At 41.7% G+C, this 27,030-nt stretch overlaps 2 protein-coding genes across 3 annotated transcripts in view; one reads left to right on the plus strand and one right to left on the minus strand.

The window, feature by feature from the left end:
• Positions 1 to 1,161: 1,161 nt before the first annotated feature.
• YY1 (YY1 transcription factor) lies at positions 1,162 to 26,676 on the minus strand. Its single transcript, XM_053946638.1, has 5 exons — positions 25,696 to 26,676; positions 16,573 to 16,735; positions 7,132 to 7,192; positions 4,499 to 4,657; positions 1,162 to 3,355 (listed from the first exon to the last, which is right to left on the minus strand). Exons 1-5 carry the CDS (start codon positions 26,390 to 26,392, stop codon positions 3,173 to 3,175), a joined length of 1,263 nt encoding a protein of 420 aa, XP_053802613.1. The 5' UTR covers positions 26,393 to 26,676; the 3' UTR covers positions 1,162 to 3,172.
• DEGS2 (delta 4-desaturase, sphingolipid 2) overlaps positions 24,968 to 27,030 on the plus strand; it is a 39,464-nt gene continuing 37,401 nt past the window's right edge. The window contains exon 1 of one of the 2 annotated variants that reach the window (XM_053946642.1): positions 24,968 to 25,049. The gene's annotated coding sequence lies outside the window, so the exon portion shown is untranslated. Of the gene's footprint in view, positions 25,050 to 25,743; positions 25,811 to 27,030 lie in introns of those variants that run through there. The other variant, XM_053946640.1, reaches the window with a different exon arrangement.

Consider the following 27,030-nt stretch of genomic DNA (forward strand, 5'->3'; position numbering starts at 1 on the left):
CTTTTGCTTTTTACCCACTGTGAAATTAGCAGAGAGAAACGATCTCTACCTGCCCTTAAAACTACATTATTGCTGACAAGGTGGTGTTAGGATGTGTTTAGTATTTGGGCTTTGTTGATTAACAACTTGCAGCCATTACAGGGAAAAGTCAAAATGCACTACCTCATTCCACAGTGACCCTCTTCAAACAGAAGACAATTAAAATTCAGTGCAGGTTCAACTGAGGTCCTGGCATTCTGTTTCATTAAGGATTTATTCTCCTAGCATTTCAAATCTGAACCTGAAGTCCTCCTACAAACTTTTCAAGAAACACGCTCCACAAATAATTAAGTATTTGTTTGTTCTGCTGACAGACCATAAATAGAGAGAGAAAACTCTGGTCAGTTCTACGTTTAAAGCTGGTCTGAGTTTGCCTCCTTTCATTCTGACAGCAGCAGAACCAAACAAGGCCTATGTACGATCAAATGAGCAGTAGAACGTGTAATGAGTACGCATGGAGATTTTTTGCCAGTTTTAAACCCACATTTCTACCACCCCTCATCTTCTCCTCCCCTTACCTGAACTTGCTCACAAACTGGTGGTGCAATGCAGGAACTCAACAGCACGATGGGAATGGTGGTTTAGAAGTCAACTCTGTTGCTATTCTCAAATCCTGTAATTTCTTCACTGAAAAACCTTGAGGAAAACTCTGGAATCAATTAAGCAGGATGTTTTAAGAGCAAGGTGTGCCAATTATACTTTAAAAGCTTAAACAAGTTATAGCAGCTGCTCAATGCTTGTATTTATTCATACCCAGTATGGAATTAAGTACTTACAAAGCAAGACCTTTCAAGCTACTGAGTGCTGCTACTTACACTCAGGAGTATATTGAGTGCTACTGATTTAAAGCCTAGATGGAAACGTCTCTCTGTAATCAGATGCAATATAACCAGAGGCAATAACAGTTACAGTTCCCAGTTGGTCCTCAAATCAATATTTAACATAGCTTAGTCTCAAATGTATGTTCAAAGTAACATAGTTCAGTCCCTAATGTATGTTCAAGGATGAAGTACTGATACCTTGCAATTCAATAAATGACTTCAAAACACAGGAAAGCAAACTTCTGTAAGCCTAACACCATCACAGATACTGCTTAAGAAAAAATATAAGGTCAATTAGAACTAGACTGAATTAATTTTATTTCCTTCCAAAAAGAATAGACACTAATTTAACTGTATACAGAATTTAATTTAACTATAACTATACAAGTTTCAGTATATTGTCCTGTTCAAAAACTGCTTATATATAAAAGAAAAAATACTGCCAAAATTCTAACGCATACTTTACAATTAAATGTCCCAACTTTCTTTCTACCCCAATAACCTCAGACTAGAGTTGCAGTGTTCAGATTAACTTATGTATGGATGAAAATTCCCTTGGTCTTAAGTGCAGTTTCTTTATTACCCATGTTTTTGCCACTACCACCAACACTGGACTCAAAATTATATTTTACAGTATTAGCAATGAAAACTTTGATGAACCTTTTTAAGAACAGAATTCAGAAAAAGATTAACAACACTTTTTACTGCATTAAAATATGTTACATGCCTCTAAAAAATAACTTATGCATTTCTCTGCATTTTCTTCTGTTTATTAATCTGTCACATTTTACTATAGTATCTGCTAAGTTTTCTTTGAACACTTGAACAAATGAGAAGTAACCACTCTTAGTTAGACCATCAAAACTCAACTCCATCTAGTTCTCTTAGAACTTCAAGTTCCTGTTTTGAAACAAAAGGTATCCAATAAGGTTCCAAGAATTTTTATCATTACACTCAAGCAAGTTAGACAAAAGAAGAAACAGTTTCTTTTTTCTCCTGGTATGATCACCCAAACCCTACCATTCCTCCACTTTCTATCATTACTGCATTTAAACTGCCAACATTCCTTACCTTGACTAAACAAAGGTTTCCATTTAGTTATTTCTTGTACAGTTTTACCTAGTTGCTGTCCAGGCACACAGAACACTCCCCACTACACTGCCACGTCTCCAAATCCATCGTTCCAGTTAATGGAAGTCTAGGTCATTCAAAACCAGAATTACAGTCAGCAATTCTGTTTAGATATACCACCTGATGTGGCATTAACTTAACTACATCACAAATCACTGTAATTGAATGCAAAGTAAAGGAAACTTGAGTTTATTTAGCTTCCAATTTCTGGGAGGTCAAGAGAAACTAGAACTGCTCTGGACAACAAAAGAAAATTGACTGCGCTTACAGATCATCTTCTGCCAGATTCTTTCTTTAGGACCACTGTTTTATTGTTGTCCTTTCTATTACATGGGGGATGTACATATTATCAGGTGTTAATAAACGGTCAGTGCCTGTACAATACATTCTACAACTGAGCACCACTTTCCGTAACTGAACAGGCAAAGAAATTACACTGAACATCAGCATCTGGCAGTATTTCTCCAAAAAAAGTGACTAAAATGGGTTTAAATTGATTAACACTATTAAATCACATCTAATATTTGATACTACATGATTTCATTACAGCTATACGATACAATTATACAAAATGTGTTAACATCAAAGAATACAACCAAAATTAAGATAGCAAACAAAACCTATATAACTTTTCTTTCTTTACAGGAAAATACTTTTGAAGTATGCATGTAACTGCCCATTCTTTTAAAGAAAATCTACCGCAAGCAAGTTATCAACCTCCAGAAAATCACACATAGCATTACTACGCATATCCCCAAAAAGTGTACAATATGCACACTTGGAAAATACAAAATTAAAAAAAATTGTAAGCAACAGGTGAGCTTCATATTTATAAGAATGTGAAAAGAAGTCCAATTTTAGCACTGTTGTATAAAGAATTGTCTTTTCTGATGCTAGTTCGTGAGCTGACCCGTCCAGTTGGGGCCACACTTTACAAAACACCGTGTTCTTGAAACGGGCTTACAGACCAAGGTGGATCATCTTAACAATGTCACCTTCAAGTTTTCTGTGTGGTTTTTTTTTGCTTTTTATTTACTACTTATCAAAACACGTCCTTTAGTTTTGTAGGGTTCTTTTTTTTAAAATTCTTTCCTAGAAACAATATACAAAGGGGAGGCGTATTTCTTTCCAACTGATTTTCCTGTAAGATGCTTTGAGTTCGAGAACGTTCTCCTCGACTTTCACTGGTTGTTTTTGGCCTTAGCGTGTGTTAAGATGTGAGATTTCAGGTTGGTTGATTGCGCAAACTTCTTATTGCAGCCGTCAAACGGGCAAACATAGGGCCTGTCGCCAGTGTGAATTCGCACGTGTGTGCGTAAATTGAAGTCCAGTGAAAAACGCTTTCCACATCCTTCAAATGTACACTGTTGGAAGGAAAAGAAACACTCTGTTAGCTAATGGAACTCATCTCCATCACTGAGCAGAAAAACAGTCTTCTTTAAATCACTAGACTGCACAAACATGAAGCCAGAGGCTGAAAGTTGTTATGGGTGAAGCCATGGGGATCCCCTCAGAACTGCACTGAAGACCGCAATACTTCAGTATACAGCATATATACAATAGCATATCTATTTTCAAAGAGGGAAATAAATGACCTCCAGCTTGCAAGCAAGCACTTCCACTAAAGACACCTTCTCTGCATGTGAAACTGTATCTACACTGTATACATACCTCACTGAATGTGAGAGTGTACCTACACTGTACAACAAAACAGAAATAGGATTTCACATCAGAACTTCCCCCTCTGAGTGATGATTTGCAAAGATTTTCTCATTTTACCTGCTTTACTTTTAAGACGGACATGATATAAAAAGGACAGCACATTTAGTGTTTCTTTTATTTACTACACAGGATATTCAGTGTATGCATCCAAGCAAATGCCTGAGGACTGCCAGTTAAGTTTCTGAAATAATTTATTGTTGCTGATTGTTTTAGAGAAATCCCACATATCTTAAGTATGTGGAAGACATATATAATCAAGACCAAGAATAAATATAAAGATTTATAGGGAGTATCATATGAAGAGGGCAGGGAACCTCTGGTGGCAGAAGCCCACGTGACTCAATATAAATGGAAAGAGATTCAGTGACTCCATCATTTTGTTGAAAACTGATTAATAAACCCTACTGAAAATTAGTACCCTGAGGTAACTAACTGAGCAAGCAGCCCCAAGTCTCAGTTGTCCACAAGTACTAAGCTGAAAAGATGATGATGAGAAAGAGACATTTTCTTACTTCTCTAGTAACTGCAGACCTCATTTATAAAGAGGGCAACTTTACATCATATTTTGAAAGGTATCTCCCATGTACGTCCAATTTACCAATTTCTTGGAGAAGTTTATGTAAATAATAGCCTAATTAACTTCAGGGGACTCCCAGTTTTTCAGGTGCCTCATCTCATTTTAGCAGAGCCCTAGTATGCTCAAGTCCTGTGGAAGCCAGGTTATAGCTAGAGTCCCCAGGGTTCCCAGGTAAGTGGTGGCACTCGTGCCTGCAGGTTACCAGTACCTGAAAGGGTTTCTCTCCGGTGTGAACTAGCTGATGCCGCTTTAGTTTCGAGCTCTCCACAAAGGCCTTGCCACATTCTGCACATACGTGTACTCGAGGGCCATGAGTGTGCAGATGCTTCCTCATGGCAGAGTTGTCCCTGAACATCTTTGTGCAGCCCTTAAAAAGAACAGTGAAACTCAATTAGTAGATAAGCTAGTTCTCATAAAGAAGGTTTTTATTTGCTACAGTACAAGCATTTAAAATGCTTTTATATCCTGAATACTTTCTTAATAGTTGGCCCTGAAAAGAACATCCCTTACATTTACTTTTTAAAAAGCAATACAAGAAAAACTAATCATTTGAAAAGCTGACAAAATAAAACCTAAACCCAACCCAAACATAAAGATCCCAAACCCTTTCCTCACACAGTATTATGAGCCATGTGCAGTCAAATGAATAATAGGACAGTCTTATGGAGAAGATGCAGACTGACAGAAGCAAATTAATAAACCAAACAAAAGCACTTAACAGATTTCAGAGGAAAAAAACAAACACAAAACAAAAATCCAACCAAATAAACAAAGACAGAAGGAGAGTTCATGAGTACCTATGGTGTATTCTTCAAAGTGCTACATTCTGAGAACTACAGTACTAGAATATATTATATAGTCTCTAATATACCACACATTATTCCCTAGTACCAACTGGTATGTGCACCATCTCCCAACATTCTGCCCTCTTCCTTCTCTGTCCTCCCCGTTTCTGAGAACAAATGGAGCAAGAGGGTTTTCCAGCACATAACAACTTACAGGAACTACCTTGTCCAAACTGGCAGCAGCAGACTGACCAGTACCCCCTTGATACAGAGTGCCACTGCTGCTGCAGTTTAAACCTACAAAGTGATTTGTATTCTGGGCAGCAGAATACAGCGTGAGTTAGTCCCAACTCAATCCAAAAGCAGAAGACACATTAATTCAGGTACAGCATCAGAAGTCTTAACCTGGGGGTCAACTCTGTGTTGACAGAGGAATACCACTCTGATTCCAGAGTATGCTTAAGCCAGCAGTGACTTGGGGCTCTATTTACCTAATCTTTCTACATTTTTTTTCACTTCTTAGTGACAATCAACAGATATCTATCCTATGTTTTATAAAGGTTCCTCAAGGTTCAAAATCCCTCATAAAATCCTATTAAAAATCAGAAATCCTATTTGTACTACTAGTGATGCTGTTATATAAGACTAGTGTGCCAACACCACTGTGTTATGATACATAAAGTTTAACAGTACCTAAAGGACTGTTAAACTGCTAATCTTAAATTCTGTACGCTCTTTTTTTTTTCTCCCTTCCCCTAAACAAATACATTTAAATAAGCTTTGTTTCTTACAAAAAGGGTGAAATGTCACTTTCAGGAGTTCTCTCTTCAGGAACTAGAACCTCTTTGGCTAATTTTGAAGTGTTGTGCCACCATTCGTTGCACATAGCAGAAGTGGGTGGGGCAAAGCAGTGCCAAAGTAAACAGACCATCAACTTTTTTTTTTTATTTTTTTATTTCTAAGTCCCTTCTTGCCTCTGAGAGCAGCAGGTACAACTACAATATTTTTCTTTTGTTAAACTGAACTCATAAATGCATAAAGCCTACAAACACTACAAGATAGAAAATGGAAGGATAGAACATTCTTTTTTCCCCCCGTTTAGATGAAGTTGAGGCTATGAAAAAGTAAATCAAAGAAATGACGGTAACATTCCTTGGTATAGTAAAAAATAACTGTTCTTGTATTTTTGCATACTGTATTACAAAAAAACATGACACTTTTAGAATGTGGAGAATTGGAAATCAATATAAGCACAGAGAGGAATTCAGAAAATTCCTTACACCATGGCTGTCAGAAAGTAGCCTTCTATTCATGCTCTCTAATAGATAACTCTTAATAGCTATGTGCCCTGATCATTTGCTTAGGCTCACACTTATCTAGACCAGAAGTCAGCAAGATTGTGTTTGTCTTTTTTAGCCACAGACTAAATTAGCTAAAAGAAGCGCTACAAAAGCTGGATAATGCAATAAAGCCACAGGCTACCAATCTAGGTGACTGGCAACATTTATTCAAGACAGAAGCTTCCTTGCTACCAGTGGATCAGAATCGTATCTCAAAGATGCCTGCCTCTCTCTTTCATGATGATGCACTTTCCAGCTCTATGGAATGTAATTCAGAGTCTTCCAATAAAGCTGACTTTGGCATCTGCACCATAAATTGCTGATTCCTGATCTAGACTCCAAATCTGTCATAGTTTCCAAGCAGAGGATATATAGATCTTAGGAACGTACTTTGAACAGCTTTCAGAACATTCTTTCAAGTATGTATTCTTGGGTGTCGGGAAATCACAACAGTAAAACCAGCATGTTAGGGGCTGTGCATCATGGTTACCAGAAGATTAGGGATGCACTAACCTTAAGACAAGGAATGGGAATAATATATTATTCAGTGAAAGGTTTTAAAGGAAACCTCTAGAGAATGACAACTAAAATACATTTAACTGAGTGTATACTATTAACAGTAAGATATTTTAGTTATTCATTCTCAAGAGAAAACATCAATACAAAATTCTGATCTACAAATTACTATCTACTCAGAAGCTGAGCATTTGACTTACTTTGTGAGGACAAGCTATCGTTCGTGGAGCATCATCTTCTTTAATTTTTCTTGGTTTCATTCTTAAAGATAAAAAAAACAATACAAAAAATATTAGTAGAAACACATTAGTAGACAGCTCTTCTCCCCTAAGTGCCCATATAATGAGCACATTTTATCCCCCAGTATTACATGTGTCAATGGTACTCACGTTAACATTTTCAAAACCTTCATAAAAGTATTACCAGTATAATTTAGCATTTGGAATGCTCTGCTTTCCAGAAGGACCTCTCAAATAGAGAATAAGACATTTAATACCATCTTCTTAATCCTCTGAATATGTGGAAATTGCAATTAGCATATGTCAGGAAAAAAAATTCTCAATTAGGAGGTTTTGTTTGAAAACTCCATTTGTGCTGTGCCAGTACCCATGTGGCCTATTTAGCTTCACTTCCTCTCCATCTATGCAGCAGGACATGAAGGAGTATAGGTTCAATCATTCTGCAGTATTTTCATCACACAAGACTTATAAAGAAAACTCCACAGAAGCAGGGAAAGGAGAATCAGGCAAATTATACAATCTACACAGACAACACAGACATCCATTTCAACCACAGAAACGGTAATTATTCTTACTTTAAGGTATTGTGCACACAGATTCCACTCTTGGCAACTGACAAGCAATCACCAATTTACTCCTGGTCACTGACAGGGATCTTCATTATTTTATGGGTGTCAATAACCTCCACTGCTACATAAGGAGCCCAGCAAATTATTGCCTGTATGTGTTAGAGCTATTTTACATACAGTAAGACTCTCTGTACAAAACAACCTTAGAACAGTGTTATAACAACCACCTATCAGAAAGTCAGAAGAGCCAGATGTGATTCTAGGGAACTGCATTGCACTTTCAGCTGTCTTTACTTCTCAAACCTGTGGTGCTGTCTTCAAAAAATTAAAAAAGAAAAGGTTTATCTCCATCTAATGATAGCCTTAGGTGAATGTAAATAAATGGAACCTCATACAGCTGAGATTCCCTTAGGCGAGCAATGAGATTTTGCACATTCCCAAACCTAGATGTGGAAGCAGAGCCAGTGTGTCCATGTGGGTTACTGAACTGCTTTTCCTGGCAACACAGCACACGACAGCTCTGTGTGACAAGGCACCTATGTATCGTATCTGTAAATTAATCCACAGGATTGGTGGTGTTCCCTAGACTCAAATAGAATGAGTAGCTTGAAATTAATAAAATAATTGGAATTATCAGAATTCCAAGTCTGGTACACACTCTTCTTAATGCTAAGAAGGAAAAGTGTCTGTTGCTATACATGACAGTTTTAATCCGCAATGAGTTCTGTTTCTAGAAACTGATATAAAGGAACAAGGTTGGGGGAAGAGATTTCCAAGCAATATATATATGTACTTTTTTACATCCCTTTTTATTAATTTATATGAAAATGGCTAAACAGCAACTCTTAAAATCTTCCCAGGAGATGTAGGGAAAATAAACCAAAACGCCTCCATTCTGACCACAAAAGCATTTGGTTTTTGCAAGCAAAGTCCAGACTTCTTTGGGACTGTCACACTCCTATGGCTGAAATCTGCTTTCACCTGTTTCCTTCACATGGACTGCTGAGAGAAGAGGGTGAGTTAAGGCAAGAGCAGTGAAAAAAATCCCTCAGAAGTCCTGAAGACTCAGGAAAATCATCTTACAACTGACAGTGGAGTGATATGTGATGGACAAGTCTCCTATGGCTCTGTCAGCTATCACTGGTCCCTCACTCTGAGTCCTTTCAGTACTGCAGATGTAGCACAGTTCAAGTGATCATCTGCAGACTAAAGCACTTGACAGCCACTTCACAGACAATACCAAACCCCAAGGATTTAGAGGTTGCTTTTGCTCTTTTCTCTAAGTGGGCACTTGAGAAACTCTTGCTTGCCTCAGCATCTCCAGACCACACTTGGCAGGTACAGAGCTATCCTGAAGAGCACTACAGTCTCCTGCAGGGCTACAGATACATTTACAGATATTAACAGTGACTTGTGAATGCGTGTAAGGTGTTTGTGTTGACAAAGCTCCTCTTGTGCACCACAACCAGCAGTACAACTAAGATTTCATCAACTTAAGGGCAGAAACATTCTGAATACAGCAGACTACATCTGTTCCTGTACAGCAGTCTCCTCATTACCTTAATTTTCATTGTAACTATCTTTTTCAAGACTACAGACCAATTCAGTTGACCTTATTGATTAGAATTAATTTATATAATCCAACTGGAATACAGGATGGTTGTTCTTAGTTTACACAGTCTCTTTGAGTAAAGTATTAAAATACCTGGCTCCAAACAAGTGATTGGGATTAACTGACTGACTGCACTCTCCAGTGAGGTTCCAGACTCAATAGTACTATAGGTACTGAGGCTCTGGGAAAACACACACACACACAAAAAGATGTCTTTACAGTTCCCCTACAGAAAGCTTTCAATTACCCTTAGCATGGGATTCTCCTTATTATGTCTCTGTGATTTTAAAAAACAGGAAAATGGACAGAAATGAGCAATTGTTAAAATGGTCACAGAAGAATGATTTGACAAGATGGGACATGAGAGAACAGTGTGTCATGATTTAATTCCATTAGAGAACAAATATCCTTAGGAGACAAAGCTGGTGCCAAAAACACCTCCTTCTAATTCAATCAACCTGTTAAATGTTGGCTGAGTCATCCCCCCAGCTCAAAGAAAAAAAAAAAGAAGCAAAAAAAATTTTCCTAGGTCTGAGATCTGAGTCCCTGACATGATCAGAATGAGTAAAACCACTATTGTTCCAAAGTCTTAATTGGCCACCTGTAAAGGGAGTGACTAGACCAAGAGAATTGCTAACAAGAGATGTGGCAAATAGCTTTAGTGGGCAGTGCCTGCATTTTCAAGCTTTGTGTTAAATCCTCTTCCTGACTCTTGTATCTTACCTCTGGTATTACCTCAATGTTTGAGAAAGAAATGCTGCAACAGTGTCATCTCTAACACTGCTGTTGAGGTAGAGTGGAAAGGAAAATATCCTGGGCCAGTGCAGTAAGGAACCTTGAGGAACCAATTGCAGGTGAACTGGATGGTCAGACATGGGACAGACTGCAGTATCAACATACACCTTACATTTTTCAGTTCAGTGTCTGAATAGGCATAGAACATGAATGCCCATTAAGGAGTTCTTAATTTTGAGGCTTTGTTTCTAAATTAAGCAGTATCAGCCCAGTAGTATACTTGAACATTTGGACACAAATGGCAAAAGGCTTCAGTTAAAAAATGAGTAATTTTAGATCTTCTCATTTTTCATGGAAGCACAGCAGGTTAAGCCTAAACTGTGGAACAAGACTGTACTTATACACAGAGTTCCAGAGATAACCAAGCTTATCAACAGAACAGCAGCAGACAATGCAAAAGAAGCGATGGCAAATGGTGTCCAGGTTGTATCTCAGTGCCACAGGCAGGAGGAAGCTGCTGGGCCCTTTGTACACCTGGATTAAAGGCATGAAGGCATCAATACCACAGGCACAGCTACAGTACATCATTGTGTCAAAAAATATCATCCCGCTCACAAAGCTGCAGAAGCCATATGGACAATCCCTCAGAGAAGAATTTAAAGACTTACATATTCAATGTATTAGAAAAAAAGATATTGGTCTTACTTTAAAATTAACTTTCTGCAAAAGGAGACCAGACTAGAATCTGTGCTGTTGATCTTAATTATACTGGTGCAGGTAGCTCTTGCTGGTGGTGGTTAGACTTTTGGCTCCCACCCAGTAGAGCATCTCTACCAGCTCCATCCAAGTTTTCTTAGCCTGAAATATTAACCAAAAACAGAACTCTAACAAATATCACTATTTAACACAACTATAGACACACACATTATTACTGGGGTGGAACTTCAGAAACAGTTGCCTTTGCAGAAAGTCAATTTACATGGCAAGACCAAAATTTTCATTTCTGTGGTAAGTTTACATGCGTTGCGCCAAGTAGAGGCAACTGCACATCAATGAACTGTGACAATCAGGAAGGGTACCTGCACCTTTTGGATCAGGTCACTGGGACACTGCAATTAAAGGCTAGGTCTTAACTTGCACTGGGGGAGTGGAGGGAGGGAATGGGTGACAGCAGAGGAAACAGGAATGTGTGCCACCCAATAGCTTTACAGAATGAGCTGCGTAAAAGCACATTTCCTTATCCATGCATAAGAAAGACTGAGTGAAATCACATGTATTAAACCACTCCGCTTCTCAAAATAAAGAAAACAATATTGTCACTGTGCTGTATCTGAAAGTTAAACCTAACTACTTCCTTTCATCTACACAGCTGAAGTGAGAGTACTTCACCCTAAGAGAACCTTAATCCCCACCCCAAATTCCTGTCCAACTTCATAACCTATAGACTTGTCAATTGATGCAATTTTAAAAGTCAGCCATAGAAATGGTGTTAAAGCTGGGAAGAAAGGAAATACAATTCAAATAACAGTACAGAATTTCCCCCTTGCTCCACAATTTTCCTTTTTTTTTGCCACTCCTAAGGAGTTTTGTGTTCTCAGCTCATTTCTGCTCCCTCTGTACATAAAGCTAACCTTAATAGCTTTATTTTCTCTCTCTCTCGGGCAACTCTTTTAACACATCCTAGAGGTCTCTGATGACAGCAATGATATTCACCTGGGCTGATGGCCATCCCCCCCCACCCCCACCCCTACCACCTCCCCAGGAACAGTCAGAGGTAGAGGAAATGATGCTCTCTCAACAGTGTTACTGGTACTGCTGGTGCATTCCCTTCATTATGCCATTCCCCTTGCACTGCCCTGCTGAGCAGAGCCAGCTTGAGCATCACAGCCCTGTGCTACTGCAAGAGTTTATTTGTGCTGAACAACTCCTGGAACTGGCTAGACTGGCTTTTGGACAAACAAGATGAAAGGGGAGTGGCACAAGGTGTCCTAGGAATCTATCTACATACAACCCAAGAACAGTGTCTTACCTGCTGCAGCCACAGTTAGGAACAAAACTGCCATAAGAACTTCTTTCACTTCACAATTCTATCACTAGGCTTGTCCCAGTTATGAGGAATATCATATGTGTAAACAGGGACACTGACCTGTGCAGTGTGGCACAGAGCAGGAGATGTCCCTTCCCCTAGAAGAATACTGGGTAAAGCAATTGTCACTTTACTGCCCTTTAAGCTTCTCTGTAACAAGAACAAAACCAATACAAAAGCACACACTTTATAAAGAGGCCTAAGTCATAAATCTGGATGACCAGAAGGCTTTGTCACTTCTAAAAAGGGTGTCCTATTTCAAACTCTAATGCAGTTTCCTCTCCTTTGTTTTCTGTGGGTTTGGAAAGTGGATTGAAAGGAAGGCAGTCCTCACAATGGCTCTCCTTCAGAAAAGATACCAAGATCAGCAGAAAATAAAACCACAAAGAATAAAGTTTTTACCACCAGGACCCATTACTGTGCCAGTTTCCCAGCTACAGGATATTCCTTCTTATTTCTTTGTTTTACTGATGTCTGTGTTCTGCTGTCTTCAGACAATTCAGTCATGTATTTGGAAGACAAGAGGGAGGGAGGGGGCAACCAGGGATATCCTTTTTAGTGGCTTGCTTTGAGGGAATTTGCCATATGCACGTTCTAGAAATATCCCTGCTACCTTCCTAAGTTTTCACTACCAAGCAGCTATGATTTCTTCACAGCTAACTACTAAGCTGTCATCAATTTAGATTTGGATTAAACATTTTACTCCACTTGAAGGGATTTCCAGTTCCCCAGTCAAAGGTATCAAGCGAAAACATGGTATATGATTAGGTTTTGTCCTTCTGAGCAGATCATTCACAATTAACATTTCACATTTTGATATGATTGCAAGAGAATTCCACCTTTTTCTTTTTTTATTGTGCTTTCAGAGCATGCTAGAGAAAATTCAAGACTCCTAAAACAGAATAAAGCAATTTGTAAAAAATTATAAACTGCCAGCTAGGTGTAACTTTTGGTCGTTCATCTATGCATTACTGAACATGTCCATGTTCTGACACAGCCTATTTATTCACAGTGTTTTCAATGGAATCATAGAATACATTAAAGCTTTTCCCGGAAAAACTGTCAAAGTTCCAGTTAAAGGATTCAGATTCCTGCTCCATGACTCAATGACATATGCTCTAAACCAGGCAGTGAAAGAGAACTGCATCACAAGAGACTGCAACCGCTCACTCTGCGAGAGCCACCAAGCTCTGAGCACTGGGGGCCTCTGCAGCTGCTCAATTACTACAGTTCTGAATTATTTTTTTAAAGGGCTGCAGAGCTACAAGCAACTTCAAACATCAGGTTTATCCCTGCATTACCTTCCACTAACTAGCTCATGATCAGAATACCAGAACCTTGCTCAAAATCTACTACCACTAGAATTCAAGCTTTTTCTGTTTAAGCCTAACCTCAGAACTTTGTTTCTAATAATGAATGCCAGTATTTCAAATCAATTTATCCTTAATCAAAATAAGCTGCATTTGTTGTATAGTGGATCTAGCCTGAGGAGGAGGTAATTTCTACAAATGTATGGTGAGATTCCTTCCTACTTTAATGAAAACCAAAAGGCAACCCTACCTTTCCCCCAACTACACAAAATACACTTAGCATACAGTTTTACTAGCCAGTTCATACTTCCTTATATATGGACAGTCACAATTCTTTTTTCAAGTAATCTAAGTACAAATTTGTAATTCAAAACCTTACAGCATGTAAAGCTACTTAACTTTAGAAGCAATTTTCAACTTCGTGTACTGCTAAAACTTTTCAGAATACTGCTACTAAAAATGTTGAGCTTCTAAACTGTAAAGCAATGAGCAATGTTTGGCAATTTCACAGAATTTTATACTAAACAAACACATTCTTTTAGCATGAAAAACTGTACTCCTTGAATCTCCAAAGTCAATTCCAGCCATGTAAACCAAATTTTTTCTTCCAGTTTGCCATGCAAAGTTCCTAGTGATAATGCACACAGCAAGGTCAATAAGACAACTGAACAGTAGTCTGCAGATATCAGTACTTGAATCCATCTTATTAGCTAAGGAGTCCCTTCAACACACTTCACTGCAAGAGGACAACACCTTAACAAGAAATATTCAAATTCTAACACACCCATATGCTTCAGTCTCAGAAGAATAAACAAACACAGTAATTTAAGACATAACATACAGCTGTAAGGCAAAAGTTTGACAGTCACCAATTCTGACCAAGAAATCAAATAACCTTTCTTAGAAAATGCATTAAATTCTCATGTATCTATAATTAAGATATGAGAAGAATTTTTCCCAGGTTTTGAGCAACTTGGGTATATTACTAAAGGTCATATCCAACCAAGGTGCTTCCTCTACCATCACACATTTATCTTCTGACTGAAATGGATTATATTTTATCTGCTGTGAGAAAAGAGGCTGTACACATAAAACTGAACCTATCCACTACATGCTACAAATTCAAGCTCTGGAACTTCCTAGAACATTCTGAAATACTATAAATATAGAAAAGTAGTAATTTTGAAATGCTGCCAGCAGCCACTATTTTCTCAATAGAAACCTAACTAAAGCATTCCACAATATTCAGAAATATGCAAACACATCTGATAGAAGCAGCCTAGTCATTTCAAGAAGCCCAAATCCTGACAACCATTTCAAGTATTCAACTCAATCTGAGGAAAAAATATTCAGTATTTGCATGGAGAATACCCTGCAAGAAACTATTTCTGCTTCCTAACAGAAGACAGCTATTCAGTACTTCAGTGCCTAATAGAACCAGAGTAAAGTTTTAGCCTGTTTTGAAGTAATGGAGAACACCATTCTAAACACACCATGAGTAGAGATATGTAAGCAACAGTTTAGAATTGGAACACTATCTACGCTCAAGAGTATCACTTAAACATTTACTTGCAAAAAAATTGCATGAACTCCTCAGCAGGTCCCAGAGAGCATTACAGTAACTTTGATAAATGTTAGTAAAACACAAGAGTATCAATAGCTAAAACCACCCATCACTTCAGAGACAACCCTGTTTTCAGCTGTTTGTAATGTGCTTTAATACATTTCCAGATCAGACAGTCTGAAGCAGGAAGCAAACCCTACAGAACTATTTTACTAGGAGCCTTCAAAACTTATAGTTCAATGGCTTTAGTGAAAGTAATTGTGGGATGAGGCCGTGCACAAGCACACTACAGAGTAACAGGACAAAAGTTATGAAAAGCAGCAAGATCAAAAAGGTGAAACAGGAATAAATGCACACACTGAACACCAAGATCCAGAAAACCATGAAGCCAGACCAGAACTTGTATCAGCTTGTATCAGTCCCTGCCACCTAGCAACTACCTGGAAAACGGTACACTCTCTCTGCCAGGAAGTAAGGATAACAGCATGTGACTGTCTACCTGCTCTGAGTGTCAGAACAAGGCACCCAAACTCTGAAGAATAGCCAGCTGCTACAAAACTGAAAATGAATGTGGCTTTACACATATTTTGCTTTCAGCCTGGGAAAATGTGGCAGTAGCAACCAGAGACAGCCAGCAGCCGTGCTCAGCCAGCTGGACACAGCACTCAGGCTGCCCCTGCACCGAGAGGAGCACAAGGGGACCGGGCCAGCGCAGCAGAGCCGGCTCTCAGCGGCTTCTCCGCCGGCCTCGCGGTTGCCCTCTGGTGGCCACGGGCTGCCCCGAGCACCCGGCCCCAGAGCCGGGCGCAGCGGACACTCTCTCTGCCCCGCCCCGCTGCAAGGCACTCCTGCGCCGTTTGAAAGTAGAAGTCACCTTGTCACTCAGGTCAGCCTATTGATACGTAAACGAGCGACAATTCTGACTCACCAGAGAAAATCCAAGCAGTATAGTTACCAGCTGTGAAACTGCAATTATCAGTGGCACTTGAAAGTGCAGGACACGTGATTTAAGATCTTGAGCTTAAGAAGTAGGCGAAAAAGAACAGGAAGCTGTGTTGCCAACTAAATCCTGTAGCCTTACTATTTTGTACTCAACAACCCGAACCCAGCATTTCACTTACTGGATCCTTTGGTGCTCAGGAATTTAAGGCTACTCACATGAAAGAAATACTGTCATGTAAAATCACAGAATTGTTTGGCTTGGAAGGGACCTTTAGAGACCATCTAGTCCAACCCCAAGGCAGGGTTACTTACAGCAATGAGTGATGCAACCTATCAATGAATGTCTGTAAGTCCTGTCTTACCTAATGGAACTGGAGACTGAAAGACACTAAAGAATACACTGCTGAATATAAAACCCTGTTATTTTAGTTCAGAACAGAGTAGCTGATTCTGTATTAAGTCCCTTGGTTTAGAAGATAATTAAATGGAATTGTAAGACATATAAATATACCATTTTGCCTAACAGTTTCATAATTAAACCAGTGAAAAGAACACAAATTTAAAGCTCCTTTCTTCCTACTTACCTAGCAAATTCAGCCAGTTGCTTGGGGTCTGAGAGGTCAATGCCAGGTATTCCACCAGGAGGAAGTTTCTTCCCTGTCATGTACTCTGAGTAATCTGGAGGAGAATTCTCTCCAATGATCTGCTCTTCAACCACTGTTTCATGGTCAATATCCTTTTTGTCATCTGAAATACACAAAATACTGAATTCAATACATACTAAAGATCAAAACAGCATACAATTTATTAGGCTACATCTCAATAAAAATTCACTATCGCTGCACATTTAAAAGAATACAATGCACTTCCAGATTTCCACACTAATTGTGAAGAGCGAAAACACACCCATACCGTTACAGCCTGAAGAACACACAAAGAATACAGTGAGTGAGGAAAAAAAAAAGCAGAAATTGCATATCTACTTTAAGCAAAAACAAATACAGAAATTAGTAGAACAATCCTATAAGTGTTGGCTGCACTTGAAAGATAACGTACTTTTCCTGAAACAATGCCTAAATATTTATTTCCCTTAACCTCTTCAGGACTAATCTTCACTATACCCACGCTGATACTCAGCAGCAGTCCCTAACTTTGCAAGACTATCAGAAGAGCAGCAGACACTTACCCTAAGATGCCAGGACTACTGATCTTTAATTCAGTGTCTTAATACTTCCCTGACCTCCAACAGAAGTGTCATCAAGACAAGAAATTTAAAAATAACTGCTGATGGGCTTCAGCACCTGCCTGTAAAATTAAGTTTTTCTCACACTTACAGACAGATCTCAAAGAAAGCAAATAACTGAAATCGTGTGTCCCTCTCCCAAGGGGGCTTCTTCCTTCTGTGGCAAAGGCCAGCCTAAGCACTTTCCCACTCCACTATGTAAACAGCAGACTGGGATTATTCAAAGCTTTGATCTGCGAGCCAGTTAAGATACTCTTGTGTTCTCTGTTCTAGAGCTCCTCCTATGAATTTGTGCTCAAGGATTGCAGTGAAATCAGGTGGAAGACCTGCTGTTGCTGTCTACTCATATTCATACCTTAGAAAACATTGTACCATGCATTCTATCTCCTCTTGCTATTTTATAACAGAAACTGAGAGACACAAAAATGAGAGAGAACAGAAACATCCATCTATGTTCCTCACTGCAGTGTTCACAGCAGCAGAAAGGAAGACACAGCACCTACACTGTTTTCCACCCTCAAATACACCTGGGACAACAGATGTATATATGGCTGTAACTACTCAGCTCAATGTAATACAACTTGACAGCACTTCTCCTACTATGTGTATGGGGAGAAGATTCTGGAAATTGTTTTATACACAAGAGGCTATACAAAAACAACAGGAAGTTTTATTTTACCGATATTTTTTAAAGAGTGGAAACACAAGGTGGTAGGACAGAAATAGTATTTCACCAAATTAAAAAAAAATAGGAAAACATAAGTCAGAAAACAAAAGACAAAATGTTTGCGGATTTTTCCCCTAAACAGAAACACAGGAAATAACATTAGTCAGTACTCAGTAACTTAGGCTAGGAAAGAGAGAACAAGACAAACAAACAAAATATACCAGACATAAATTTCTATTCAATTTGTAATGCCTGCTTTTAATGTTTGCCACTAAGCTATTTCTAGAAATGTTACTGCTAGTTTGAGGTTTAATCTGATCTACCAGATCAAATAGCAGTTCATGTATATTCCATGGTGAAAGAGGAAAACAGACTCCAGCGCTGCAAAGACAGAAGTGTAAATAAGAAAATACTATCTGCAGCATTAAACTCAAAATAAACTATAAAACTGACTATTGACCTTTTTTAGTTGACCATTCACCACTACACTACCTGTCAGTCCCTACCAATGCTTTAAAAAAGCAATTCAAATTACCTTAAGCGAGGATTATATGTTAGGTTTTACAGCAATTGAAGGAGCTACAAATTCAAGTCAATAAGCCTCTAGTTTGGCAACTATTTGTTCTTTCTAACAGAAGCTTGAAAAAAGACTGGGAGCTCAGAATGGCACAGAAGTTTTGCAGAGCTAAACGTGACACCTTCTCTATGCTGTAGACTAGAATGACATCAGCTGCCCTCAACGTGGCCATTTCAACAGCTACCTAGAATGTGCAGTTTGACTGTTTGATAACATTCATAACACAGACAAGTTTTCATTTCCTGCCTCACATCAGATGAGTCAACTAGGAAGTTCTGTATATATTCTTAAAGATCTTCTTTCCTTCCCTAGTGTAAAGGTTTGCTATTCCACAGCGCTTTCTTGCTATTTGAGGACCAAACTGAAAGGCAGCCTTCAGTGGCTTTACTTCCCAAAAGCCTGCCAAAAGAAGTCAATTCCACAGCTATATAATTCCACAGACTACTGGAGCAAAACACAAAAAATTATAAACATATTGCTTGGATAGAATAAAACATAAGAGAAATGATTGTTTAGTACATTAACAGTTATATGAAAATAAAAAAACCCACATTTTCCTGTAACAAAAAACTGCATCTCTACAGCAGCACACACCTCCACTTCTAAAAACAAATTTAAACCAAAACAATAAAATACAAACCAATTCCCTCGAAGTGTAAAGTTAGGCTAATATTTCTGGAAAAGTAGTAGAAGACTTCAGTACCTCTTTAGTATCGTGACCATCCTGTGGCATTATCAGGTCATTGGGAAAACAAAACAAAGAGAAAACACAAAAGAAACCATCCCACACTTTTTTTGCAGGAAGTCTGGAAACGAAAAAATTTCACCCACGTCCTCTATGCACAAATTTACTTTATTTGTGATGGCCTATCAACCTAGACTAGGCAGCTCGAAGTCTGGAGGGTAAAAGTGCAAGCAAACTTCGTCTAAGGCTGAACTGATCATCCTCGCTGCTAACTGGGCAAGTTAGCTGTTTGTTGTTTTTTGCATTCAAGCAAGTCATGATGCCCACTGCAGGCAAAGTACCTCCCCCTTTTCCTCTCCTGAAGCATCAGAGAATCAAACATCCTGCATCCAAAGCAAAGCAAAACACAGACACAACCCTGAAATTACAGTGACACCTCTGGATGATACCCATGCAAGTTATATACAGACAGAACCATGGAGCCAGTCAGGTAAAGGAAATTAAGTACTATATATACTATCTGATCTACTTTGTTTTGTCCCTTAAAACTACCTGGGAGTATAGCAGATTCAAATATAAGGCATTTGGCTGAAGCACTATTCTTATAGATCCAATGCAGCTTTCTGTAATGAACTTGGAACACAATTTCAATGGCCTCCCCCTACATCCTTCTATGGCAACTTGCAATAAGGTAGGTACTAAGTCTAAACTGGGTTGTTCTATGCACCTTTTTAGGACATACCCTAACACATCTTCATGTTCAGTGTCCTTCCATCTGCACGGCTCTCACTGCCCCCTAAATATGGGCAATACACATATTGAACTGGATCCACTTACGGCCCTTCAAAGCAAGTATGTAAAACATTTTTCTACTAAGATCAGTGAAAGTTCAGTGTTTAGCCAGTTGTATCTTTTGACTACTGGTGAAACAACCTCAAGTTTTGAGAGAACTAAGCTCAAGTATAAAATGAAGGAGGAAAAACCAAGATTACTGGAATAAAACTAGTAACTCCATGCAACAAATCAATAACAAAACATGGTAGAATCTGCTTCCCAATATCTTATTCATCACATCTTGCTCCTATTACCACAATTTTTCCATCTCTTACAGCCCTTCAATTATACAGAAAAATCCACCCACCTTGGAATCTCATTATTTTGTGCATTTCTTGAGTTGAAGCTGACAACTCTTGAACTCCCTAGCTTACTAAGATGACCCTCTTAATTCTCAGCCCAAGAAGCTCTGTCATTATTTTTCCTCAGTTTTATTCTTGATTTTCCTTGTTAATCTTTATTTTATCTAAATTGCCAAATCTCTGGGCCATCCTCCTCTTTTATTACTGAGCAGGGAGAATGCATTGATGTTCAATCAGTTTTCATCTGAGGAAAACAGGGTGCAAAAGGGAACTTTCAAGATACACCTGGTAGCAAAGCAATGACACCTGATCCTACAGCCTCCTCCTCAAGGCACCAAATTAAAAGATATTCTACTTAGCCATTAAAAGGATGAACATTTAAGCTTAAAATATGATCACACAGTTAAACACATTTGCTTTTAGGAACAGCTGAAAAGCAATTACAGGATAAAGGATGTATTCGGCAGCTGTGCAGTACCAAGGCACTGTGGTAACAGCTTGGTTATTGCTACCACATTGCAATCTCCTCAGGCAAATTAGTTCATTGGTCATGTTTGGAAGCAAAGAACCGTAATTAGCTTGTTAAATAATACAGTTATTTAGCAGACACTTCTGAATGTTAAAATTCCATTTTGCACAGTATGTCATTTTTTAACCTAAACGGCTGCTAGGTTACTTTCCTTCTGACGTGCCTTGCACACAGATGGAGAACAGGTTCTTCTTTCCCTGTGTCACCCATCTCTTATTTCACACCACTGAGACATGAACTGACAAAACCATATCAACAGTCATCATCTGACTTCAGCACTTATGAGACTGTGCCGAAGCACTGTGACCTTCTGAATGGTCAGCATAGGAGTGACTCGAGTGCCCCAGGGAAGGATCCAACAGCAAGTTAGAGGATCGTAGCCTGAAGGTGGGCTAAGAAGCAAATTAACTGAGTAACTGTAGATGGTGAACCACATTCGTGTATTTCACTTTCAACACTGAAAATACATTTAAAACAAATGCAGAGGAACAGTCTACCTTATCACTGGAAAAAATGTCAGGGCAGATTCAATGCTTACAGAGGAAGCCTGTATCATTGTCTTAATCGGAATCAGAAATAGATTGTCATCTTAATATTTTAAACCAGAGAATCACTTTCTGTCTCCATCATAACAAACTTTATAAGAAGCTCATTGCAAAGCAGTTCGGCCATCCTCAATACAGCCTCACAACTGAACTGACTCATCTATCATTTATACTACATAGACAACTGTTCAGACAGCAGATGGCTATTTTTCTCACCCCTGCAATCTGATGAAGTAAAATGAAAACCTTTCTATTTTTTGAGTCATTGAAAGTTTAAGAGATTTTGAAGAACCTTCTAGAAACCCAACAAATAAGGGTCCAAACTTCCAAATAAGGGTCCCAAACTTCCAAATAAGGGTCCACAGCACAGTCATCCTGTATTATCAAAAATAATTTCCAAACCATACATATAACTTCTGTATCTTTGTCTTTCCCATCTAGGGATGGGACACTTGAGCAGTTTAACATCTGTGGGCAGTGTTTGGTTGTGCTACTTCAGCCCTTAGCTTGCAGATTATGCTACAATAACCATGTAAGCCAACACCTATTTCAGGTTTGGAAGCTTGACAGTCATTACCTAGAAGATGTAGTTACACTAATCCATTTTTTCGCCATTTAATTTAAGCCCCAATTGCTTGAAATTTCCAGCATTTGGTGCAACCAGCATTTAAGCACCACCTTCCCAAATGTTCCTGCATGCAAGAATCAGTTTTGCAAGTGCCATCTGACAAAGCGATTTCTCACGATCTTTCCCCTCCCCCTTCACTATTGTGCACCCAACCTGGAAAAACTCACTAAAGACAATGATTCAAACTGAATGCAGCAAAGGTACAAATAAATTCCACTTGATAAGAACGATTTTTCTAGTACAAACTGGGGTGTCCCACTTGGACTACGTGCAATTTAACTATATGCAATTTTCTGATATATCTGATATAAAGTAAACACACTACAGGAACATGATTGAATTATCCACCATATGCCCTCTTCAACACTTTCAGAAATACACCTTCATTCACGTCTTACTTTCACGAACACATGAGGAAAGACAAATAATTGTATTCTTAAGAACTGAAAAGCTGATCTGAACTAGAACAAGGCACTCATGTTTCAAACTAAACACTTTAATCATGGGTCACAAGTTTGATATCACCATAGATACCAAGGTGATAAGAGAAGTTATGGTAAGTCGAAATTGTTGCCAACAACAATTCTGCAATTTCTAAGAAACCACATAACAAGACAAAGATTAAGTAGTCCCCTTTAGTCACATTGCTATATATTTCACAGATTATTTCTACACATTTCAAGAGGCGCTATAAGACATGTTATACTCATTTATGGAAGAAGATTTATGATTGGTTAAATTTAGTACCACCCCTGTACAAGCCCATGTAGTAGCACCAGCAAACAGTAACAAGGAATTAATTCACATCGTCTTCCCACACTGTGGTGAGCAAAGTGTCCTTCTTCCCAATTCAAAATCCCATGCACAGCAATATAGGGCTCATTGTTTTATCTTGATGCATGGCCTCATTTATGACTTGTCTTTTGATTAACTTTTCACTTAGCTTTTAAAACAGTCAACTGAATCAGCGTGCAAGCAAATCTTTATGTCAAAATACAGATTCAAACTTACTATATTTCTTCAAAATAAAGTAATTTGATTCTTTAGAGGAACTTTAGAACTACCCTTTTGCAAGCCAGTGATTCTAGGTTTTTTTGGCCTTGATTTAGGTTGAGGTTTTTGGGGGAGGTACTCAGGTTGGGGTTTTTTTGGGTTTGGGTGTATATCCCTCTCCCTCAAGTTTTTTTTCTTTTTCAATTTCTCCGGCAACAATTCAGCCTCTGATGTTTCAGGGAAAAAAAGGCAAAAAAAAAAATTTAAAAAAGGGAAAAAATCCCCAGAATTTCACCACATCGGACCCCTTTAAATATATAAGCTGCATATGAGGTGTAAGAGCCTGTCCAATATTCTCACTAAAACTTCACAACATTCTCAGCTGAGCAGGTTATTACCAAGGCTGTTTGAAGCTGGCAGGTGGTGTCTGCATGCGCAAAGGGAGGGGAAGTCAAACTTTTTCCCTATATATTTGATTTTGCTTTTGGAAGGGCATTTTTTGGCAAGTCAAGTCAGACTAGGTATTCTTTATTCTTCTGCATCATGACTGTAATTGAGTTAAATGTAGTAATGCAATTCAGTGTCAAGTAAATTATAAGTGGGTATCATTCCCACTGAGCTCCATGGTCATGCTCCTAAACAAGAAAACCACCAAAATCAATAAGGCTACCACAATATAAAAGCTGTGTATGTGGGAAGAGAAGCAAATTTATTGATTATACACATGCTTCACTTTGGCCAAGTAATAATTAGCATGCAGTTCTAAGGAAGCAACCTATCAGGCACTCTGAATTTCTGACTGCAAATGCATGCTAGAAATTGTCAATTGATCTCAGCGAGGTCCTGTATCCTGCCAGCTCATGAGTCATACAGCCACTTGCATTCAGCTACCTCCAGCAGCTTCCACAGGCCAGCAGACTATATTAGTTTCTATTATCTTTTATCTTTCTTGGATGGTCAGTTCTAATAAAACTACTAGTAAGGGAATTTATTCAGTTTCATACAGTGATACAGAAGCACATAGAACACCATCCTACTAAATAGTATAAGGAAAACTCTACATCGAGAAGTAAAGAACTTGAATCAAACACATTGGGTTATCAACTGACATGCCAATAGTGCCAGATAACTCTGTGAAACTTGCTGAAGTAGTCACTTGTATTTAAAAAGAGAGTAAAAATCCATACCACTGTGCTTTCCATCTTTTCAGGCAGGAGAACTCAGCCATCCAATACACTTCTACACTGCCCTTTCTAACAACCTCCAGTCATTTGCAAGCATCAGAGTACAAACATTTTCGACTACATCAAAAGCTTCAAGAGTATCTCTATCTTATTAGAATCCTTCTAAAAAATTCGAGAGAGCACAAAAATTATGATATGCGAGAGATTACCAACTTACTATTCAAAAAACACCCACCAATTTAATTATGTGAACTGTATTATTCGACCTCTTTTTTTTCACATTTATGTAACTTATGGACAGAACTCTGATTACAGAGCATTGCTGCCGGCAATACATTTTTGTAAAAATTAAAAAAAAAAAAAAAAAAAAAAAAAAGGGCAGGTGCACGTCAGCTTTACTTCAAGTCACAGACACTAAATACCTTCACAAGATTTTACTGCCTTTAAAAGACACTCCCACACACACAAAAAAAAAAAAAAAATCCTCAAAAAACATAGAATCTCCCACGACAAGGTCTCCCTGTGCCTACTTTAAAAGCTTATTTAAAGCTTCAGACCTAGCCGAGGAAAAGCCCGACGGTTTCCAAGCGCCAGCCAGGAATTGCCCCTTTCCTGCCCGCGGCTCCCAGGGACGGAGGTCAGCTCCGGAGCCGCCCCTCCCGGCCGTCACCCCCGGCGCCCCTCGGGCTCTGAAGGGCCGGTTGGTTGCGGCCGCCCCCTCCGAGCCGGCGGGAGGCGCGGGCAGCCCCGCGGGGGCGAAGAGCTGCTTTCCCCTCGCCGGCACCGCGGGCTCCGGGCGGGGACGCCCCACCCACCGCCCGCCCGGCCACCGCAGCGGGCCGGGGCCGGGTGGCCCCCGGGCGAGCTGTACACGGTATTTCGGGGTTCGCCGTCCCCGGGCCGGGGAGCCGCGGGGTCGGGGCGGGCGAGTTTTCGCCCGCACATCGCGGTCACGGCCCGGCGCACACGCCTCACCCTCGGCCGCGGGGCGGGAGGGACGGGAGCGGAACGGCAGGCAGGGAGCCGGGGAGGGGCGGCGGGACGGGACACGGGGGAGAAGGAGGACAGAGGGCGGCGGCGGCCGGGGGAGGGGAGGGAGTGCGAGGGGCAGGCGCGGAGCGGGCCCCGCGGGGAGCGGCGGCGGGGCGGGGACGGGGGGAGCGCGGGGAGGTTCGCCCCGCACCCCGCCTCCCCCTGCTGCAGAAACTACGCCATTGCGGCCTGGCCCGGGAGCCGGCGGCGCTGCCGCCCGCCCGCGCACCCCCCGCCGCCGCCATCTTGGCGGCCGCCGCCATGTTTGCCTCCTTCCCCCCGCCGCGGCCGGGCAGCAGCGGCGGCGGCAGCGCAGACCCCGCCATCTTTTCGGGGAGCCGCCATACTTGCCCTGGCGATGAACATGGCGGCGCCCATCGCACACATCAAAACATGGCCTCCCTTCAAAACAAAACTGTCCCGGCCGCACCGCGCGGCCGCTGGCGGGGCCCGCGGCCCAGGGAGGGAGGGGTCCGGCGCGCACTTACCCGAGGCCCACATGGTGACCGAGAACTCCCCCTCCAGGGTCTTGATCTGCACCTGCTTCTGCTCCCATTTCCTGCCGCCGCCGCCCTCGGCCCCGCCGCCGCCTCCCCCGCTCAGGTAACTCTTCTTGCTGCTCTTCTTGCCGCTGCCGCCCTTCTTAACGCGGCCTCCTCCGCCGGCCGAGGAGGAGCCGCCGCCTCCGCTCTTGCTGCCAGCGGCGGCCACAGTGACCAGGGTCTGCTCGATGTACTCGTCCTCCCCGGCGGGGGCCGGCACAGGGATGAGGATCTGGTCCTCGAACCCGTCGTCGGCCCGCAGTCCGTCCGAGTCGTCTCCCCCCACCACCTCCTCGCGGGTCTGCACCAGGATCACCTCCTGGTGGTGGTGGTGCAGGTGGAGCTGCCCCCCGCCGCCGCCGGCCGCGCCGCCGCCCGCCCCGCTGGGGTCCCCGTCCGACACCAGCGGCTGCAGCGCGATCATGGGCTGGTGGTGGTGGTAGTGATGGGGCGGGTGGTGCGGGCCGCACTCCTCGCAGCACTCATCCTCCTCCTCCTCCTCCTCGTCCTCCTCGCCGCCCACCACGGTGGTCTCTATGGTCTCCACCGGGATGGTCTCCACCTCGATCTCGTGCAGCTCCACGATCTCGGCCGGCATCTCTGAGCCGTCCGTGGCGATGTACAGGGTGTCTCCCGAGGCCATGGCGGGGCGAGGGGAGGGAAAGAGAGCTCCGCGGGCGGCGAGGGGGCTCCGGTCCGCTCCCCTCGGCGGATGGTGGGGCTCGGGCTCCTTTCGCCTGCCCTCCTTCTCCTCCTCCTCCCCCTTCCACACAAACACCAGCGCCTCGCAGCCAGCGACAGGCAGGGAGGGAGGAGGGAGGGAGGGAGGCAGCGCCGCCAAATCCCGGCCGCGCTCCCTCGCGAGACTTCCGCCGCTGCCGCCGAGACGGACCCCAGCCCCGGAGGCCGCTGCCGCCGGACTCGCCCCCCCCGCCGCCAGGCGGCCAATGGCAGCGCCCGCCGCGCCCAGGCGAGAGAAGCGGCCAACGGGGGAGCGCCGTGCCGCATCGCCCCGCCCCCTCCGGCCCTCCTCGTCCTATCACGGAGCGCTGCGAGCGCGGGGCGCACCTCCCGGCGCGGAGCAGCCAATTGGCTCGCGGCGCTGTCTCCGCCCCGCCCCGCGCGGAAGCGCCGCCCCGGCCCCTCCGCCCGCGCGGGCCGCGCGGCTCCGTGCGCGCTCGGCGGGGCCGGCCGGGTCCGCGCCGCCAGGGGGCGCCGGGGCCGCGCGGCCGTTAACGGGCGGGGCGCGGCTCCGCCGGCGGGCGCGCGCCGTGTCCCGGG

This window comes from Vidua chalybeata, chromosome 6 (assembly GCF_026979565.1).
Source record: "Vidua chalybeata isolate OUT-0048 chromosome 6, bVidCha1 merged haplotype, whole genome shotgun sequence".
NCBI lineage: Eukaryota > Metazoa > Chordata > Aves > Passeriformes > Viduidae > Vidua > Vidua chalybeata.